This window comes from Gallinula chloropus (genome assembly GCF_964237585.1).
Source record: "Gallinula chloropus genome assembly, chromosome: 1".
Lineage (NCBI taxonomy): Eukaryota > Metazoa > Chordata > Aves > Gruiformes > Rallidae > Gallinula > Gallinula chloropus.
Genome location: NC_140085.1, coordinates 209,010,390 through 209,028,596, shown reverse-complemented (window position 1 = coordinate 209,028,596; position 18,207 = coordinate 209,010,390). Strand labels below are relative to the sequence as shown.

The 18,207-nt window shown below is 43.1% G+C and overlaps 1 protein-coding gene across 1 annotated transcript; it reads left to right on the top strand.

Moving 5' to 3' along the window:
- Positions 1-10,537: 10,537 nt before the first annotated feature.
- Positions 10,538-15,618, top strand: LOC311189039 (uncharacterized protein; the record flags this gene model as incomplete). Its single annotated transcript, XM_084260623.1, has 3 exons — positions 10,538-10,703; positions 13,503-13,565; positions 14,813-15,618. The coding sequence occupies 3 exons, from the start codon at positions 10,538-10,540 to the stop codon at positions 15,616-15,618; spliced, it is 1,035 nt and encodes a 344-aa protein (XP_084116749.1).
- Between the last annotated feature and the right edge of the window lie 2,589 nt (positions 15,619-18,207).

Genomic DNA, 18,207 nt, shown 5'->3' with positions numbered 1-18,207 from the left:
TGCTGATGAAGAGCAGTTTCCCTTCTGACAAAGACAACTTGCTGCTACTCTGAAGTAGCAGTATTTGATCTCTGTTTCTTTGTTATACTGAAGTAGCAATGGAACCATGCAGGTCATTGTAACATTTCATTTCTCTTAATCTTATATTGATGGCCAAATTTAGGATAGGGAGGAGTTTTTCCATAAGGGTAGGTATATCAGCAAGGAGAGTTTACTCCTTGGTTTTGGAGCACTGAGCAGAAACCGCCCATTAAAATCAGGTGGAGAAATCCCACAGGATTAACCTGCTGCTGCAGAGTTTGGTGCACCCTAGTCCTTCCTGTCTTTTTTCTATTAAATTGCCAAATGGCAGGAGAACGTCCCACAAGGCCTTACCATATTCCAGATTGGAACAGGAAAATTTTATTCTGTCATATAGAAACATGAACAGAGTGAAAAATGGACTATAAAGATATGTGCATTTGTTGCACACAAGTGGAAACAAGAGGAGCCCAGGGCATCTCAGATGGATTACTTTCAGTCGCAGCAATATCCTGCATGCATGTATGCTCTGCACCGTAGAGGTTTTATACCACTTTTTGTGCACTTCTTAGCCTGGGTGATGCTTCTTTATATTTCCAATATGCTTATTTCTCTGTGTAAAAAGTATTTTTTTATTTTTTAACAGAGATAATGTGAATGTACAAAGTCAGAGTTGAGACAGTATGTGCTGACTCCTGACTGCTGGCGATGTTACATAGTTCTCAAGCTTTGTATTCATATAGCTTGACTTAGAAACTGGGTGAATGGTAATGTAAATATATTAAAGTGGTCTGAATCCATGCTTCCTACACACAGTCAATTGACAATGGGTTTTGACCAATTATATCTTCACAAAGAAAGAGAAATCCATACTGGAAGAGACATTGTGTGGACCAGAGATGGATTTTTGTCTCAGTGTTGTCAGTCTATATTGGAAGGGGAACAGCCTGACAGCAGCACATGCAATATGTGATATGCATTGCTACGATTTGCCAATGACATGGACCTGATCTGGGAAAATAACTAAAAAAAAAAACCCACCAGGAAGAAACAGGATCTTGATATTTGCAGCACTGATCATTTCTGCTTGATAACTTTGACTAAGGATGACAAGACTTGGTAATATGGAAGGAAAGAAAGACTCCATATGTTTCAGAACTGATTTGTTATGAATGTCTTTATAATACTGTATCCTATGCTGCTGATTAGGGGCATTATCTGATGATGAGGATAGATCCAAGAGTACTCTTTGACAATGGACACAATCAGAATTGTCATGAATCTGTAGTATATGAAGAACAAGGGGCTAGAGGCCAGGCATCTTAACAGCAATGTAAAAAAAGCCTTATTTTAAACATTTGTTCCTACTACTATTGTTACCTCTGTACTTTTTATTTATCATCTGTGTTGTGAAGCCCACTAGTCACTAGATTATGTGATTTGATAACTTTGTGGCAACTTCAGCATAGCCCAGGTTTGTAGTGTTGATTTTAAATTACATCTTTTGAGAACTGTACATTTCAAATGCCTTGTGTATATAGCTCAGCAATAATGCAAAGTCTGGTGATGCTCAGCCACGTTGTTCACTGCAGAAGTCAACTTGTGTTTTCCCAGGTGAAAGATGACCTGAAACAGTTAAGAACTGGAAATAACACACTGACATTTCCACTGATCCAGCTTAAAGAAAATGCACGGGAAAGTTAGTGGAAAAAAAAACCCAACCCTAAACCAACTGGGTTGTGTTTTTCTTTTGATGTTTAAAACAACCCATCTCTTTTCAGATTTTTTTAAAAATAATTCTAAATTTAAACACAAGGAGCAGACTTCCAATTGCAGGCATGGATGCATGCCCTTCTCCTTAAATGAGCAACCCTTCTTTGTTCCTTATGTACCCATTTTCCTGGGTACTTGCCACGGTCAGGCCAGCAAACCGAAGTGGTGCACGTGCTGTGGAAGTGGAGATGATATTTTCATAATCATGTTTTCAAAGATTTGGTTTAGATGCAAAAAAAGTGGCTGAAGTTGTATAGCAGTGCTCAGCCAGAAACTTTCCCAGCTGGACTTTATGAGAACCACACTGGAATTAACATATTCATCTTTACTACAACCAGTTTCCATCCAGGGCTTAGTTCCTGTGTGGTGTTGGAAAAAAACAGGAGATTTTGGGAGGTGTCTTCTGACGTGTCAGTGCCCTTGAAGGCTCTTCCCACATAGTAGTACTGGTGCCTTAGCCCTCAAAGTGAACAGAAATGTTTGCATAAGGTTTTGGATGAAGCAGGGTTTTTTTCCCTCAAGTAGTGAATTTCAGAGAGGTAAAAAGCAAATGGTGCAGATTACTCAGGATAATTTTACATGTAGTACCCAACATATAGACATGGTTGGAGTACACTACTTCTGTGTCTTTCTTTGCAGTCTGACCTTGCAAAAGATTAAGATAAAATGTAACAAGACCTGCAAAATTTAGACTACACCACAATCTTGTAAACAAATTTTGTAATTACCTTATCCAACAGTTGAGACAGGTATTTACTTGGGGTTTGGCCTGACCTTAGCATCTGTGGGCAAAAAAGCTGCAATTAAAACGTACAAGTTCGTATTCCAGCAAGTCTTGCCTGGATCCTCCTCTTGGCTGGATCCTCCTCCTTAGACATGTCCAGAAAGGTGTGATGGCAACATTTGTTCCTTTGCTCTCACCTTCGCATGCTTTAAGTTACTATAAAAAGTTCTAGGGCAACTACTAAGCACTTTTGTGCCTCATTTAGATAAAAGCACAGCCAGAGCCTTCCCAGTGGCCTGCTGAGCAGATAACCTCAGACTTCATGCATGAGATGTGGTAAAATGTAATTGTCCTGAAATGTGTTCCCACTGAGTTAGGATAACGCCAAACCATAATTGCATCTAACTCAGAGCATTTGATGTATAAAATAATAAGATTGTTTTACAAGTGGCTTTTGCCATGCTAAATTTCACGTTGAGTTTTAGTGGTCAGTGTAGTAACGGAGTTCAAAGAGAGACTACTCAAATGTTCCACGTTTTAGTTGTCTTTTGAAAATAATTATAAGAGAGTCTTGGAGCCAAAGGTCTTTAGCCATAACTAACACAGGATCTTTCTTTGCCTTTCTGCTATTTTTCTCTCTGTGTGGCATTTGTATGTAGGAGATGCCTTCTGACTGGTCTCTAATTTAAACCTATTTGTTGTAAATACTAGGGATGACTTGTGTATGTATTTTATTTTGACAGGTGTTTTGTAACATTTTATCTTGTGTCCATTGCTTTTTGTGTCTTACCATCTGTGTGCTGTTACACATGTTGTGAATGAAGTGTCCTGGCTACAGAGCAGATGAATTGGCTGTTGACGGCTGGAGTACAATGTATAGGGCTGTGGTAGCTTGACGTGCATTTGTTCTGAAGTAATTGCATTACAAGGTTTATTTACACTTGGAACATTGTTTGTCAAATGAATCTATTTTCTGGAGATAAGTACAAACTCACATTCCCATTATTTTTCTCTTATTGTACATGTTTGGATTAAATAATGTACGGAGCTGAAGTTACTCAGCTGTGTCTCATAAAACTTTGTTGTGCAGTTTTAAAATTGTTGTGGTTTGGGTTTTTTATTGCCTACAAAATATCCTCTCTGATGCAAAAATGTGACAACTATTGTATTTATTTTACAATTGTAAAGCAAAAAAGCTCACACCCTCCTCTCCTGGTTTTCCACTAGCAGCTATAGTGCAGAATCACAGAATCACAAAGTTAGAAAAGACCTTTGAGATCATCGAGTCCAACTGTACCTGTCCTTTACTAAACCATATCCCTGAACACCTCATCTACCCATCTGTTAAATACATCCATAGTCAGTCACTCAACCACTTCCCTGGGCAGCCTGTTCCAGTGCCCAATAACCCTTTTGGTGAAGAATTTTTTCCTAATGTCTAATCTGAACCTGCCCTGGTGCAGCTCGAGGGGTTTTTTTTCTGTCTTCTTAAATGACAGAATGTGATTCCCAGAGGCGCTGTGACCATCGCTGATGGGCTCAGCCTTGGTCAGCAACGACTTCGGCCTTGAGCCAGCTGGTGTTTGCTCTGTGAGGCCTGCAGAGAGCTTCTGGCTGCTTCTTGCAGAAGCCACCCCTGCAGCCCCCTCCTTAACCAGAACCCAGACACACAAAACCAGGATGGTGACCTAAGTGCTGTAGTTTAGGTAAAGGAGGATTAAATTTTCTTTTCCTTGGAACCAAAGCAAAATCTTTGGGAAGATTTCCCCCAAAAGGCGTGTTCTGGCAGTGTGTGTGAACAGGCTGACCTCTTTTGCCTGTTGAGAGTGACAGGCAACGCTGCTGGGGATTCAGCTTGCGGCTCTGATTCAGGGAAGTTTTTTGTTTCTCATTATTCTGACAGAGCAGGGAACCACACCTCAAAGGTGAGTGTGTGTCCTGCCTGCTCAAGGCTGCATCAAAAATTACCTTAGGCTGAGGCAGATTATCTTTAACAAGGTAACACACTTTGCTGAAATCCTTGCATCAAAAATGTTTTGGTGGCTTCAGATGCTGTCAGAACAGTTAGGTTTGCCAGTTCCTTCCCCCTCTGTCCAGTGCACAAACTCTTACCTGTATTTCTCGATTAACCTCAAAGCTGAGAGCTTCCCAGCCCTCCCAAGTGCCGCTGCACCAGCGGGATGCGTGCGAGGTGCTCAGGTATCAAAGTGAAAGGCCAGGTCTGAGCAATTGGGTAGATCAGATGACTGAAAAGCAAACCTTGAGCAAACGCTGACTGCGGCATAGTGATCAACAGGCTTTCTCAGGAAATTTCATCTGCCTCTGGTGAGCTCATTTATGCATTTCATTTCGTGCTTTGGCACTTAGGCCAATCCTGCAGATCATTCCATACCACCACGTTACAAGTTCTCGGAGAGCTGATCTATCAGTTGGAGCTTTTAGTTAGCACAGAAATAGAATATAGTGCTTGGGGTTTGGTGGTTTTGTTTTCTTTGGGTTTGTTTTTTTTTTTTTTTTTTCTGGGGGGGGGAAGGGTGTGGTGTTTGTTTTGGGGTTTTTTGGGTTTTCTTTTTTCTCTTTGGGGTTTTTTTAGAGGGTGCATGATGACCTGTGCATGGTATCAAAGAGGCTTTTTTTTGTTACCATATCAAAGTAGAAATGAAAAAGTCAGCAATGGAAATCTGCGTATCATGTGGTTTGTAAGGAAAGCACACAAATATTTAGTGTTTTTCAGGATATTTTTCAAAATTAGGTTACTCTACCTAGCTGGAGAACATGTGATTGTGAGGAACTGCATGAACTGTCAGCACAAGTGGAGCTTTTTAAATCTTAGGTCTGTGTTAGGTTTAGTTCACTGCAGTCAGGACTGACTTCTGGTTGTCTAGGTGGGTACCTAGGGATGGGCAGCCTACAATTATTTAGGTTCTAGTTTAAGAAAAAAAATGATGTGCATGACTCTCTGTGTGTTTGTACATATATTTACAGCCCCTCCATCCCCACCCCCCATATAGCATCCCCAGATAATGTCTCTGCTGACCCCTACCTACAGCAGGTTGCACCAAGCAAGTGATCCACAGCTATCACACCCAATGACTGACAGATGATGGATAGGAGCACAGATGACAGCTGGACAAGGCTTTACCTGAGTCATTTAGTATTTTAAGCATTCAGAGTGGGCTGCCACAATGATGGACAAACCACTCTGCAGACAAGCGAAGGTTGGAAGATGTCTGTGTCACTGGCGAAGGGTGTCAGCAAAGTTCAGAAGGGCAAATCCAAGGAGGCAGAGGTTAGCAGAGCAAGGAGTACTGCTGCCCTTCAAAGGCTGAGTTTCACACAGAAAGGTAACTTAAGATGATGTAGGATTTATCGACTGTTACTCCTAGTGATTTTTTGAAAGATAAAACTGCCTTGAGCAGCAATTTCCAGACACTGGAGACTCAGAAAGGAGTAAAGAAGTGTCTAGAACGTGCTATACTATAGGCTAATAAGGTTGAGTGTATTTCCTTTTATTAACCGTACATCTCATGGTCATTACTGCCATATTCATCCCCTAACAGAGGTAATTAGGACAGTGATCCATCTAAAACAACCCCCTGCTTCTCCTGTAACTTTTTTTTTAGAGCAAATACTGAACTTACCCTCCTGAGTAATTATTTCCAGGGCATGATTCTGTGATGAGACAGGGCACACCAGAAAGCAGCTGATTGTACTGTTTGTCTTTAAGGGCATTCCTACAGCTCCCAGAAAATCCATCAAGGTAGAGGTAATTAATGAACGATGTCATTCTCACTTCAGGATTGGGATAGACAGTGACAGTTGTCATTGTTAAAATTCAGAGCTTCTTTTGGGCCGGTGTAAGGGTCCTGCTATCCTGGGAGTCCCCACCACCCGTATCATGTCCCCAGGAGCCCTCGCTGCCCCCACGGAGCCACCAGCTCTCCCAGCACCCTGCAGCCTGGAAGGTTTGTCAATAGATCCAGGTTTTCTGCATGGCAGGACAGATCACTCAGGGTGCAGCACTAAGCCAGCAGGATGTCCTATTTTTAATGACTTACATTTTTGAAGTGTGAGAAGAGGCTGAGGCTAAACAACCTTCGAAAATTTCAGATGGTGCCTAATGGGCAAAGAGAACGGGATTGCTTGTCATGGTTCTCATTTCTTCTTCTCAATTAGCAGAGCAGCGAGGCTAATTTGGCCACAGAAGTTAATTCAAGCAGAGCAGCTAATCGCTGCACCCTGTTCTTTCATAGGAAGTGTTGCACCAATATGCAGAAGAACTCTTTCACAGTGAGGGTGCCAGAGCCCTGGGACAGGCTGCCCAGGGAGGTGGTGGAGTCTCCATCTCTGAAGATATTCCAGCCCCGTCTGGACGCCTGTCTGTGCAATATGAGCTGGGGAGCTGCTTTGGCAGGGGGGGGTTGGACCCCATGATCTCTCGAGGTCCCTTCCAAACCCTACGATTCTGTGATTCTGTGATTCCTTTGCCTCGGAGAATGGCAAACGCCAGCCCGGGACACAAACCGGAGCAGCACAAGGCCTGCAATGCTTGTTTCTTACCACAGGGTGGTGGTGAAGACCTTAGTTTGGCACTCAGACCACCCGTGTCACATCTTTGCCGTGTGGGAGCCGCCTCAGACACAGTGTTTTCAGTCACTGGCACCAACGGGGGTGAGTTGAGGCCACTTCCCATAACACATTAACTCCTGTTTCACCCTTCACTGTTCACAGCCACCACCTGAGGGGCTGATGATCCGCTCCGCTGCTCTACTTCCACTAGTCCTTCGGCAGCAGCAGTTCCAGTAGTTCCAAGAAGACACAGTTCAGTAGCAAGTTATGGCTCCTTCAGATTTAGCTGCCGATAATATATAATTTAGTAGTGCAATAGCTTTGACTGAAGCTTCCATGGTGAGATGGGGACCCTGCTAATGACACAGGAAAAGCTCTGTAATTCATTTACTTAAATTCAACCTTCTTACTTCTCCATCATCACCTAATCTTTGTTCACAGCATTGTTACTTTTAGTTTCCATATTTTTTGTCCCCAATTCCATTGTAAATTGCTTGATGCAGACACTAAGCTTATGACATGCTTTTGCAGCACAGCAATGGTGTAAGACACCTTCCATCCTGCAACCCAACCACACTGTCAAAGGCTGGCTTTTGTATAATGTATTTGTATAATGGAACAGGCAAATCAAAGCCTTATTAATCCTTTTTAACAATATTCTTTCATGTAATTGTGGTAAAAGTCAAAGTACAGAGCACTTCAGCTTAATATTGGAATAAATAGGAAGATTCCAGTTTAAACCTCTGTTTTAATAATTGAACAGGTCTCAAAATTAAATGACTGACCTTTGAGAATTTAGTGACCAAGCAAGTGGCTGTCCTCAAGGCACACATCTGAAGCAAGCATTCCTTTATATGAAGCCTTTATACTACAGTTAAAGATGCCCAAGAACACTGCCGGTACAAGGTGAATGAGGTAAGACCAAAGATCCTATATTTGTGATGATGATGGTGATGTCGATATTGATTTTGTCAGCTTGTGGAGAGAAATGCATGTGCAGGGAGCAAACTGCCTATTCCTTAGGCAAGAAACACTCCCTTAGACAACTGGGAAGGGGGTTTTCCATCGATGGACAAGGTCGGTCAGACTTCTCCATGGGGTGCGTCATATTCTAACAGCATCATTCAAGAGCACTTCTTCCTTTTACACTCCTCCTTAGCCCATTGACTAAGGCAGTAAATGTTTATTTATGTAGCAAAAGTTTAATCTATTTTCAAATTTCTTTAGTGCCAACCAGCAGCAGGGGACAAAGTGGGGTTTTGGTGGTGGGTGGTCAAACATGTCCCTGTTGACCACTGGCAAAGGCACCATAAATCCCATTTTCATTAACTGTTGCAACACGGGGAACTTTCTGAAGACAGAATAAAAAGATTAAGGAACATGTCCCAGAATTAAGGTCTTTCTCTATAAATTAAAAGAATATTTAGACTGAATATTGCTATCAGGGTGTAATTATTCTTATTGAGAACAGACTAGTCTCTCCATGGTATTTGTGTGCATGGTTTTTTAAGACTGTGAAATGGTGGTGAAGAAATTAAACAGAAGATGTAATTTTTTTAGTCAGTGCTAGTTAATATTTCAAAAGGAATACTGACCTTAGAATTAAGTCCTCATTAATGAAAGTACCAATTCAAAGCCCCTTAGGTAGAATTTACTCATTCTGAATCTTGCTTTTACGTGTATAAATACTTAACCTATATAGACCAAGCTTCAGTGCATTAGGTATTTATGAATATTAATTCCAAATAAAACAGGCATTATTTTTGTTGCTATTTGATTTTTGTTCCTCAATCCAACCTCTTGCCATTAACTGTTCGTACACTGTATTTGGTGGGCCTATGCTAAAAGATATGAGATAGGAGGGAGACTCTAATAAAGGATAAATATAAACTCAACTTTTAAGTAACATAGTTACATGAGAGGGAAGAACCAGACTAAAGACTTGTTTTTGCCAAAAAACCTCTCTTATTTGATCCCTCACATCTTTGTCCTCATCTCACTCTGCCCTAGGTCTGACCCCATCTGAGGTCATTCAACTTATTAACCCAGAAGACAAGTAACTCCAGTGGAAAAAAAAAAAAAGAGAGAGAGAGAGAAAGAGAGAGGGGGAAAAACCTGATTACTTGTGCTTAATTAGGGGGTTGAATTTCCCCAGCTCACCTCCTGTTATCAGAGACAGCTCCTGGGAAACGAGAAGTACAACTATGCAGTCACAGGTAGATGCAGGAAGAAATGTGGATGAAGAAGTGGGCATTAAGGACTCTGCTTCTTCTGTTATGAGCTGTTTGACTGCTCAACTATATTATTTTTCCCTTAAGGAGATGTAAAATAGATACTGGGTTAGTAATGGTCAACACTGTCTGACAAAAAGTTGGAGATCAGTGAGACTCCAAATGCATAAAGTGCCATTTGGTGAAGTAGGAAAGAGGAAGCTGGAAGATGTAGACAGGCTTCTGCATGGCTCTGAAAGACAGCAATGGCCAGGAAACAGCTCCTCTTTGGGCACTGTTTGTGAACTCTAGAGGAGTTCACAAGAGATTTCCAAACAAGGAGAATGCCTGTATGTTATGTAAGCAAAACTACAGCTCAGAGAAACAGAACATTGTATGAATCCTTGTGAGCGAATGCAGGCTCACTGCTCCTACCTGAGACTTGAAAGTTTGACTGTCCACTTGTGTGTAGGGCAGCAACAACATTATTGTTAGACTTCCTTGTAGACTTGCCAGACACTGGGTTTTTCAGGATTTTGGTTGGAGTAAGACAGGACACTGGAAGTTCTTCAGCATATGGCTGCTGCAACTGTATATACCTTCCTGTAATTGGTGTGGGGGGGAAAACCCCATGTTTTCCCAAGTTGCCTTTTTATTATGATCTTGAAATTTGGGTTAAGTTCAGCCAATTCAATGAAATCTGGGCTTTGTCAATGCAGTCATGGTTCAAATAGAACAGAGTAAAACTCTGTGGGATGCACTGAGCTGTTTTCTTGTTTGTTGGCTGGATCCTGAGGACGTCAAGGGTAGCTCTAAACCTCTCCAGAGCTTTTGTGACTTTCAGCTGCTCACCGTCTACCTGCATCAAAATTTCCCTTTGCAGAGTCACTTACACAAGTAAGTGCATAAGAAAATATGGAATAGAACCTGATGCTCCAAATCACAGGGGATTAAGAAATATTTTATATTGTGTAAAGCTGAGTTAATGTTTCAAATGTATAATGATGCTATGGCTGATATTCCATAAATTATTATTTGAAATAGCACTCAGTAGTCTCCAGAACTGGATTTAATGCTATATACAGATCTATAAAAAGACCCAGAACAACAGACATGATGAAACACAATTTCCTTGTTTTCCTCTCTCCCCTACCCTGCATCCCCTTCTAAAGTAGACTTAGGCAGATGTACTTTTGCTTTCTTAAATCTTTCAGCCAAAATCACATCTCCTATCTAAAGAATGAAAAGCTGGATTATACTGCTGGCTATTGTAGTCAGCACAGAAGAAACACAAAAGCAGGACGTCTGTACCCAAGGCTATCCTGGCATCCCTGGCAATCCTGGGCACAACGGCATACCCGGTCGTGATGGACGTGATGGTTCCAAAGGCGACAAGGGAGATACAGGTACCATGTTCAGAATAAAAGGTTTCATGGATCAAATGCGATGCCATCAGTTTCCAGAGTTGTCTGTAGTCATTCCACAGTAAGGGGATTGTTCTTCACAGCCTTCAGAAAACATTTCAGACACTTGTAATTTCATAAAATCATAGAATCACAGAATGGCATGGGTTGGAAGGAACCCCAAGGATCAGAGAGCTCCAACTCCCCTGACACAGGCAGGGACACCAACCTCAGGCCTGGATCTACACAAGGTTGCCCAGGGTCCCATCCAACCTGAACATTTCCAGGGACAGGGCATCCACTCATTCTCTGGGCAGCCTGTTCCAGCACCTCAACACTCTTTCTGTAATAATATCTACCCTAATACCTAATCTAAACCCTCGCTCCTTTAGTTTTAATCCATTCCCCCTTGTCCTACCATTATCTACCTTTTTAAAAAGTTGAATCCCCTCCTGTTTCTCTGCTCCCTTCTGGTACTGGAAGGCTGCAATGAGGTCCCCCCGCAGCCTTCTCTTCTCCAGGCTGAACAAGCCCAGTTCCCCCAGCCTCTCTTCGTAGGGGAGCTGCTCCAGCCCTCTAATCATCTTTGTGGCTCCTCTGAACCCTCTCCAACAGTTCCCCACCTTTCTTGTATTGGGGGCCCCAGACCTGGACACAGGACCCCAGATGGGGCCTCACGAGGGCAGAGTAGAGAGGGACAATCCCCTCCCTGTCCCTGCTGCCACCCCTCTTCTGATGGAGTCCAGGATACCATTGGCCTTGCAAGCTGCAAGAGCCACTGCTGGCTCATGTGAAGTTTCTCATCTACCAGAATCCCCACGTCCTTCTCAGCAGGGCTACTCTCAAGAAGGTCTTCTCCCAGACTTGTTTGAAGAAGGCAATATAAATAACAACCTAATAATGGAAGCAAGGTAGCTAATACTATGGAGAGGTCAGGTCCATGGGATAAAAACAAAAGAAGAAAGCCTTTATCTTCTATTTTTTAAAAAAATATTTTCATGTCTATTTGAAAATTGTAAAGCCTGTAAACCTCCTCCTACAGGACTAGGATAGAAACCATATTTCTGTAAAGAGCTTCAAGCCCAGTACAAAGAACTGCAACTGATGACGTTTTTCAGTGTGACAAGAAGTGTGCACTAATAAGATTTCCCTTTCTTACCCAAATTTTACATTTGTAGGACATGCTTCTGAGTGTGCCTGCTTGCTGTAACTCAAGAGCCTCTAGAGGCAAGTTTAGGAGTGGAGACTATTGAAAAGCACTGTAGGATCCACGTCATAGAATCGTAGAATCAGTGCTGAACGGGTAGTTTGATGTGCAGTTCTTTGATGGCCATGCTGGCGCAGGCAGGATCCTCTACCACATCCTTTTCCTACCACTTGACTCTCCTATGCACCACAACCGTTATGTGGCTATACAGAAAAGTAGATCAGTTGAAAAATAAAAAGCACTTATAACTTGGGCAATGAAGAGTTACTCACTGCTCATGGCCTGCTCTGGACCACTGAAAGACAAGTCTACCCACTTAGGTAGCAACCTCAGTGGTTGCTAAAGACTTAATTTAAACTCTCTTGTTTATAAAATGATTTAGAGCTCTGTCAAGCAACCACATGACATGTTCCTGCTTTCAGCACCCTAGCCTGGCTAAAACCAAACCCTTCTAAAATCTAGAAAGAAAGAAACAAAAATTCCATTATCTTCTTAACAGGCACACAGAATTAACTGCCTTCTTTTCCTAGATGCAGGGGTTCAGGAAAGTCTGCAGAAATGGAAAATCTAGAGCTTTCTTATTTTCATTTATCTTCTAAAAGTCCTCACTTTACTCCAGTGAGTTATCACATGACATCACTGGTTTCTGATAAAGTCCCCAGCTTGCTTTTCTGAATTAAGCTATTATGGTGACTGTATTGACTATTCTTTGGACAAACTGGGGTGACTGTACTGTACTTTGTATTGTTTGTTTATATTGTACCTACAGACACCTTTTCAGTTAAATACATGAGACGTAGTTTTCTTCCTTACCAAGTCAATGAGATTTCAGAAGATGCTGGACTGTGCCCATTGTGCAGAAAACTGATGAAGAACTGTTCTCCAGTCTGCATGGCCAGAGAGCTACTCTTGGAATATGGTTACATCCAAACTGCCAACTCTTTTTTCTTCTGTTGTGTTGTTTCTGTGTTGTGTTCTGGATGCAAATCCAGGTATTTGATCACAGGGTCACCTGTGATGTTACAACAAAAAATACTTCCATAATTGCTCTTTTTAGAGCAGTGTAAAGCCTGTGTCATGCTAGATACAGGGACCAAGAGTGTGAATGCCTTCCTCAGATCTGCAGGCAATGATTTTTCCACAGTAGTTTCATTACCATTGGCCAAAACCCTTGCAGATGTCTCTTCCTGGGAAGGGAATTTACCATTGTTTCACTACTAGGCTTAATGTCCCTGCAAAGCTTCTTGCTAAATGTGACTTCCTTACTCTTTTTCCTGCTGGAATCTTCCATGGATGAAGGCAACTACAGGACAAGAGGTTTTCACATTGGTGGCCCTGACCAGGGTATACTCCTCTACCTATCTCAGTAACTGGCAGGGATTCCCTGTTTCCAAAAAAAAAGCACTGTCTTCAAGCAGAGTTTCTGTGGTCTCTGCATAAGATAAAAGTATCACCAGTGGCACCCACTAAAAGTCAGGAATAATATCATGTTACTGCTTATCCAGGCTTGTTGGAGAGGAAGCATTACAGAAGGATTCATCACAAATTTTCTGGTAATCTGTTTAATAAAAATCTGTTTTTCTCTTTTGCACTAGGAGAAGCAGGACTTCCTGGCAGGCCAGGAAAAGATGGTGCAAATGGAGAGAAAGGCGAACAAGGTCAGAGAAGAAATGTTTCACTTTATCATTTGTCTCTCAACTGCTGCCCTTGTGTTAGTGAGCACTGGACATGCTATACATTCTAGCTGTGTCAAAGTACCATAAAGGTTAAAAAGCCTTTTTCCTGAGGTAGTAGAGACTGCATACGTATGCTGGCAGTAAGGAGGAATTTGCCACCTCCAAATCTCTCTGCCTCTGATGCCCTACAACTTGTTCACTCAACCTGTTATCTTAATTTTCCCAGCTCTGATCTTTTTTGTCAGCTGCTGAGGAAGACATGGCATTTGCAGCTACCTCAGGAAAGTGAGGTGTGTACCTTCAGGGAAAAGGGCTTTTAAAAGAAATGATAGAAAGTACAAGTTATACACCTAAGAACACAGTAGATCTTGTACACTTCACCTGTTTGGCCAACCTGTGCATAGTCCCTGTGTCAGATGGATGTACATGTGCTGAGTGGCTTGTTCATAAGAGCTGGGAGTCAGCTATTGTGCAAGTGGCATCACATCATTTGGCAGTAACTCAGTAATTCAGTAACTCTGAGGTGCTGGACTCGTGCATACCTAGAATAATTGTACACAGGTAATGTATATATCCAAAAGAATGGAAGCCTCCCAGAGGCAGTGTCCAGGTTCTCCAAAATCCTGAAGCTGACACTGAGAAATAATGTACAGTGTGTGCATTGCATGGGAGCAATTACAAGCTGCTCTACATCTGTCAGACTTCCCTCCAGTCTATTAGAAGCAGTCCAGCCCTGGAAGGAGCATTAGACATGAGGCTACAAATGTTTACAATTACCAAAGCTACCTTCTTTTCCTGTGCCCTTGTCCTGATGGCCCCATGCTGCTTTTCTCAGAAGCTCACCATACAACCTCACCTGTTTTCAGTTCATTGCTGCTGTTAAATACTTCTAATTGTACATTGAGAACTGTAAACTGTAAATACAGCATTATTGCTCACATCAGAAGCATCTAATCTAAGTCTCCCCTGTTTAAAGCCATTACATCTTCCTTTCTTTGCGCTTATTTTACTGCTGTCAGCCAGGGCACCTGTTTTCTAACACAACAGCAGGTACTTGAGATGTTATGCTTATCCAGCACATAAATGTAGGAGAATTGGTATGTGAGCACAGCATGTAGAGTGGTGACACACAACTACACCTATGTCTTTGTGATGAAACTCCTGTTGTGCACCACTAGCCCAGTGGAAGGTCACAAGAGTCTTTTGTCTTTCTTTTTTTCCCCATATAGGAGCCAATGGGACTGTTGAAGAGAAGGGCAACAAAGGAGATAAAGGAGAAAGAGGGCATCCTGGGAAACTGGGACCAAAAGGAGTTGTAGGGTCAGTGGGTTACAAAGGTCAGAAGGGAGAGCTGGGACTGCAAGGACAAAAGGGTGTAAAAGGAGACATTGGGCCCATAGGTCCAAAAGGGACAAAAGGTGAAATTGGCTATCCTGGAAGAGTTGGTTTCCCAGGGCCAATCGGCCTGACTGGTAATCCAGGTCCTAAAGGCAATACTGGAGATCTGGGGCCACGGGGTAATCCAGGAGTTCAGGGGGAAAGAGGCTTGAAAGGAGACAGAGGAGATAAGGGGAATGTAGGTGCCCCAGGAGTCCTGCCAAAGAGTGCTTTCAGTGTTGGCCTTACAGTTGCCACCAAATTTCCCCCCCCAAATCGTCCGATCAAGTTTGACAAGGTGCTGTATAACAGTTTAAATGACTACAACTTGGACACTGGCAAATTCACCTGCAAATACCCTGGTGTTTACTATTTCACCTACCACATCACTGTCTACTCAAGAAATGTCCGAGTAGCTCTAGTTAAAAATGGCATCAAGATGCTGCACACAGTGGACAGGTACCAGAGTGGAGAGGATCAGGCCTCAGGAGCTGCCATCCTGGAGCTACAGGGAGGAGATGAGGTGTGGCTGCAGGCTCACCAAGGAGAGACTTTCAACGGGCTGTTTGCAGATGCTGATGATGATACCACCTTTTCTGGGTTCCTCCTGTTCAGCACCTCGGAGCTGGTGGGGCCTCTGCCATCCCCTGCTATGTAACTACTCGTTATCCGTGAATGCTGTACGTCTGTGTCCATCAGCCCTCCCTAATAAAGTTGTTACCTGCTGGCCAATTTCTACTGGATTCAACAGAAATCATCCAGTGAGGTATGTCAAGGACTGAAAGGGAGATGCAGGACTGCAGGCAGGTTTGCTCCAGCTTGGCATCTCCCTAAAAGTCAAGCTAGTTATTTTTACTGGAGTCATCACAGTGGGAAGGTGTAGGGTCCCACTACTTGTACCTGTAGCAAATCAGGCCTCATTGTGCACACATCTGCTCATTGCACAAGTTACTGTGCTGAAGTTTTCATAATCAGCCACTAAAACAGAGCTCAAGGCTTCAGCAGCCATGCTCAGAAGAGTTTAAATTGAATGCCTTCTTGTCCCAGACACAAGGTACCAGGTGTTTATTTGTTAAACTGTCCTAATCTACTATTTGTCTTTTAAAACTCAAAATAAAATTTCCTAATATTAATAAACTGTTTTGATGTCTGCAATTGCAGCACAGTTGATTACAGGAAAAGCTTCTGCACGAGGCAGGACAATTCTTATGAGTATACAGTGCTGCACTTGTAATGTTACTGGTTTGGTGACTTACTGCAGTTACACAGGGTTGTGAACACCAGTTCTGAAGGACTGTGGTGGGTTGACTGTGGCTGGAGGCCTGATGCCCACCAAAGCCATCCTATCACTGCCCTCCTAAGCTGGACAGGGAAGAAAACATGCGAGGCTCACTTGCAAGGCTTACCAGTCAAGATACAGACAGGGAGAGATCATTCAGCAATTGATGCCATGGGCAAAACAGGCTCAATAAGGAATAAAATGCATGTAATTTATTACCCAATCAAATCAGAGTAGGACAATGACAAAATAAAACCAAATCTTAAAACACCTCCCTCCACCCCTCCCTTCTTCCTGGGCTCAACTGTATTAATGATTTCTCTCCTTCTTCCCTCCAAGGAGCACAGGGGAACAAGGAATGGGAGTTGGGGTTAGTTCATCACACGTTGTCTCTGCTACTCCCTTCTCCTCAGTGGGACTCCTCACACTCCAGTGTGGGGGCATGGGATCCCACTCATGGGAGACGATACACCACAGACTTCTCCTACTTGAGTCCTTCTCATTTCTTCATGAACTGCCCCAATGTGGCTCCCATGGGGTGCAGGTCTTAAGGACCAGGCTGCTCCAGCTCAGTCCCCCACGGGGTCACAAGTCTCCCCAACAACTTGCTCTGGTGTGGGCTCCTCTTTCCACAGGCTGCAGGTCCTGCCAGGAACCTGCTGCAGGACGGGCTTCCCACTGGGTCACAGCACTCTTCAGGTGTCTCTACCTGCTGTACTGTGGGGTTCTCCATGAGCTGCAGCCGGGATCTTTACTCCCCATCATCCTCCACGGGCTGTAGAAGAATGTCTCCTCTGATACTTGGGGCACCTCCTCCCTCCTCCTTCTTCACTGACCTTGGTGCCTGCACAGTTTCTTCTTTCTTCTCACTCCCTTCTCTGTTGGCAAAAAGTTGCTGCTTGGGTTGGTTGGGTTTTTTTTTTCCCTTCTTAAATATGTCATCCCAGGGGGACTACCACCGTCACTGATGTGTTCAGCCTTGGTCAGTGGCAGGCCCGTCCTTGATCCAGCTGGCATTGGTTCTGTCAGACTGAGGGGAAGCTTCTAGCAGCTTCTTGCAGAAGGCACCCTTGCAGCAACACCCCTCCTCCCCCCAAAAAAACACAAACAACCCTTGCCATGTAAACCCAAAACAAGGACAAATGTTTTAAAAGAAGGTTGGACAAAATAGAGGATAACATTTCAAGTTCTGGAATTATGACATGTGGGTTGTTGCCATCACGTATAAGCATTAAGCAGCAGTTACTTCCATGACAGTTTATTTTTCTAGGTGGCATGTGCAGATGGACCTGAAACTTGGTTAGTTTGCATCCAACCATTTCAAAATGATTTTTAAACTAGGAACTAATGTAGTTTGGTACCTCCACGGGGGCTGCTTCCTCTGTGGCACAAGTGAGTTTGGCTGCAGTTGGGTGTATTTTACAGCTTTTAAATTTAGGTCTTTGCTCTCTGTGTGTCTGATGGTCTGAAATGGAGTGAAATGGAGTGATAAGAGGAAGTGGCATGTGGATTCTCAGATGTGGGCAGATATTCAGTGCTGGTGCAAAAATACCAGTGGTGCATAATGCCACTGTACTCCGGAATTAGCTGGTGCCCAACGAATTCTCACAAATGAAAGAGAACTTTTAGGCAACACTAAGGCAGACATACTGGAGAGCTGCACACATACTGGTGTTTCTTGTGCCATAAAACTTTAATTTCTGTGAATTTTTTCAGATTTTTCTTTTTTTCCCTTTTTCCTCCAAAACTCAAAATTATAACAAGAGGTGCCGGTAAGCCTCACTCCCTCCCCTTGAAAGAGAATAAAGCAGAGACGTCAATTGACAGGTCAGCAGCATGAAATTCAGCACAAATGCAAATCCCTAACGCTGCCAGGGTGCCAAGGAAACACGAGTGTCATCCCCACGGGTGTGGGACCCTGATCGTGGATCACAGACCCAAACAGAACCGGGCGAGGTGACTTTCTTC